The 3,125-nt window shown below is 57.7% G+C and overlaps 1 protein-coding gene across 1 annotated transcript in view; it reads left to right on the top strand.

Moving 5' to 3' along the window:
- Positions 1 to 3,125, top strand: part of CCT3 (chaperonin containing TCP1, subunit 3 (gamma)) — a gene marked incomplete at both ends in the record, with an annotated part of 5,677 nt that overhangs the window by 1,765 nt on the left and 787 nt on the right. The window contains 7 exons of the mRNA XM_010133040.1: positions 312 to 408; positions 775 to 892; positions 1,065 to 1,251; positions 1,677 to 1,826; positions 2,024 to 2,156; positions 2,589 to 2,670; positions 2,850 to 3,048. Coding sequence (XP_010131342.1) covers positions 312 to 408; positions 775 to 892; positions 1,065 to 1,251; positions 1,677 to 1,826; positions 2,024 to 2,156; positions 2,589 to 2,670; positions 2,850 to 3,048 — 966 coding nt within the window. The remainder of the gene's footprint in view (positions 1 to 311; positions 409 to 774; positions 893 to 1,064; positions 1,252 to 1,676; positions 1,827 to 2,023; positions 2,157 to 2,588; positions 2,671 to 2,849; positions 3,049 to 3,125) is intronic.

Genomic DNA, 3,125 nt, shown 5'->3' with positions numbered 1-3,125 from the left:
GGTGGTTGTGTGTAGCCGTGTGTAGGTGGTGCTGGGGGCCACGGGTCAGGGGGGGCCTGGCGGTGCTGGGGCAGCGCTGGGACTCGATGGGCTCAGAGGGCTTTTCCTAAACGATTCTGTGACATACGGTGATGGCTGAGAAGCTGTGGGAGACACCACACTGTGAAATACAAGGGTTTGTTTTCAGTCGCAAAGAGGGGAAAAGAAATCTTTGCTGTACTTGGGCGGGCGCCTGTGCTGGTTTCAAAGGAGCGTTCGTGCCGTTGAGCTCTAGTGCTCTGGAACAAAACGGTTCCCCTTGTCCTGCACAGATTCAGGTCCAGCACCCAGCTGCCAAATCCATGATAGAGATCAGCCGCACCCAGGACGAGGAGGTCGGCGATGGGACCACGTCTGTAATTATCCTCGGTAAGGAGGGTCGATCAGACACGCGTTTTACCAAGGGTTAAGGCTGGAGTTTGCCCTCTTTGCTCCTGAGAGCCCAGTCCACGTGCCAGCCATCATTTCCCAACCCTCAAAGTGCTCCGTGGGGGCTTTCTCCCGTGGAGGAGAAGGGCGGGTTTGTCAGCCCCTCGGGTGACGAGCTCCGTGCGCTCCACGTCGTGCTCTTTCCCCGGGAGAAGCGTGGTTCGGTGTGAGGAGCGGCATGGCCGACGCTCGAGCTGTCTGCAAGGGCAGCAGCTGGGTTTCCCGGTGTGCTTTGCTCCTGACCTGCCTGTCGATGGTTCTGGGCTCACTGGGGAGTTCTCACTGTTTTATTACGGGTTTTTTTAGCTGGAGAGATGCTCTCTGTTGCCGAACACTTTCTCGAACAGCAGATGCACCCAACTGTGATCATCGGGGCGTATCGCAAGGCTCTGGACGACATGATCGGCATTCTGAAGAAAATCGGGTGTGTGTGGGCTGGGGGGAGCTTGAGAGGAGGGGTGTGGGGTTCCTGTGCTGCCCAGCAGTGGTTCTGCGGGGAGCCGTGTCCGCAGAACGGAGCTGGCGAGGGGCTCCGTGGGGTTGTGAACAGCCTGTGCCTTGGGGTAATGCTGGGTTCACTGTTCCCTCTCTGTCAGCACCCCAGTGGACGTCAGCAACAAAGAGATGATGCTCAAAATAATCAAGAGTGCTATAAATACCAAGGCCATAAACCGCTGGTCTGACCTGGCCTGCAGCATCGCTCTCGATGCTGTCAAGACTGTGGAGTTTGAAGAAAATGGCAGAAAGGAAATTGATATCAAAAAATACGCGAAAGTAGAAAAGGTGAGTGTGTCCGGAGCTGTTTCCTGCCCGTGCAGCCCTTCCTCCTGCTGAGCTGGGGTTTGAGCTCCTGACGTGCAGTCTGCACACAGGGCCCTGGTGCCTCCAGCCTCGCTTGCTGACAGCAAAAACAGGGCCGGGGGGTTCAGCTCCCTGAGAATGTTGGTCAGAAGGAGCAGTTGGGTGGTTTGGGTTTCCACCGGCCAAACAGGCGTTGCCAGGCAAGAGGAGGGGAGCAGCTTGTCAAGTAATTCCACGGCTTTTCACTTCACCCAAGCCCAGGCGCTCCTCAGACGAACCCCGACTGCCTCCCAGATGCACCCGCTTACCCGGGACTTGCCCTTTCCCGGTCCCTGGGGTGGGTGGTGTCCGCACTTACGGGGTGTTGTGGAGTAGCTTTGCCCCATTTCCCCCGTCTTGTGTGTCAGATCCCGGGTGGTTTCAGCGAAGACTCGTGTGTTCTGCGGGGAATCATGGTGAATAAGGACGTGACCCACCCCCGCATGCGCCGCCTGATTAAGAACCCCCGCATCGTCCTGCTGGATTGTTCCCTGGAGTACAAGAAGGGGGAGAGCCAGGTAAGGCGCGTCCCGCTGGCGGCGGCCGCGAGCTTGGTTCAGGGCTGGGGAAGGGAACGAGCCCGGCTGTTCGCCATGGCCTAGTTCTGCGTAACTTCGCCGGGCGATGCTGGAGGAGCTCAGGTCTCTCGGGGGGGATCCCTGTCGGGGGAGGGTTGGGGGAACACGGTGAGGTACCGACACCTCTTCCTGCGCAGACCGACATTGAGATCACGCGGGAGGAGGACTTTGCCCGCATCCTGCAGATGGAGGAGGAGTACATCCAGCAGATCTGCGAGGACCTGATGAGAGTCAAGCCAGACCTGGTCATCACGGAGAAGGGCATTTCTGGTGAGGACCCACGAGATCCTCCTCTGCGTTCAGTTCGTGTCCAGGAGGTTCGGGCTGTGTTAAACCCCCCCTTCAGTGTCTTAAAAACGCCACAAACAGCCCCCTCCCCCAGGCTGGTTTTTAACATGATTTTGGGTTGGATTTTAGCTTTTTAGCAAATAGTTCTACCATGCAGCCATCGAAGCTGGTTCCCGAAGTTGCCTTGTGGGCGCCCACAGTAACATTTTGCTTTTCCAGCATTTGGACGCGGTATCACGGTATCAGTGAGGTGGAGCCTAAACGCTGGAGTCTGCTCTGCAGCTCTGCTTGGCAGCGTGGTTTAAGAAGCCACGTTTGAGTTTTTCTTTCTACAACCCTTTTTAATTTAACGACACATAAAGCTTGTCGTGGCGCTGCTGATTCACCAGTAAAAGTGCCCAACCCTGATTTCAGACCTGGCCCAGCACTACCTGATGAGAGCCAACATCACCGCGATCCGCAGGGTGAGGAAGACGGACAACAACAGGATCGCCAGGTAAGTGCTGGGATCACGGACTGGTCTGGGTGGGAAGGGACCTTCAGAGGTCATCCAGTCCCACCTCCATCCCAGCAACCCCCGGTCTCCCTGCTGGAGCCCGTTCTAGCTGTCAGACACGGAGGTTTCGTTCCTCTCCCTGGCTCTCTGCGAGCTCTGACGTGGCTGTGGTGTGGCAGGGCCTGTGGCGCTCGCATCGTGAGCCGCACGGACGAGCTGCGGGAGGAGGACGTGGGCACCAGAGCCGGGCTCTTCGAAGTGAAAAAAATTGGCGATGAGTATTTTGCCTTCATCACTGACTGCAAAGACCCCAAAGCTTGTACCATCGTCCTGCGCGGAGCCAGCAAGGAAATCCTGGCCGTGAGTTGTGGCCTTTCTGTCCCCCTCCTGCCCCAGCCGCCTCTCGGGGTCAGTCAGCCGTTGCTCCGGAGTGGAGGGGGTGTGTGAACGAAGCC

This window comes from Buceros rhinoceros, unplaced genomic scaffold, assembly GCF_000710305.1.
Source record: "Buceros rhinoceros silvestris isolate BGI_N320 unplaced genomic scaffold, ASM71030v1 scaffold30153, whole genome shotgun sequence".
Lineage (NCBI taxonomy): Eukaryota > Metazoa > Chordata > Aves > Bucerotiformes > Bucerotidae > Buceros > Buceros rhinoceros.
Note: the sequence above shows the minus strand (reverse complement) of the source record. Positions and strands in the feature narration are given on the sequence as shown.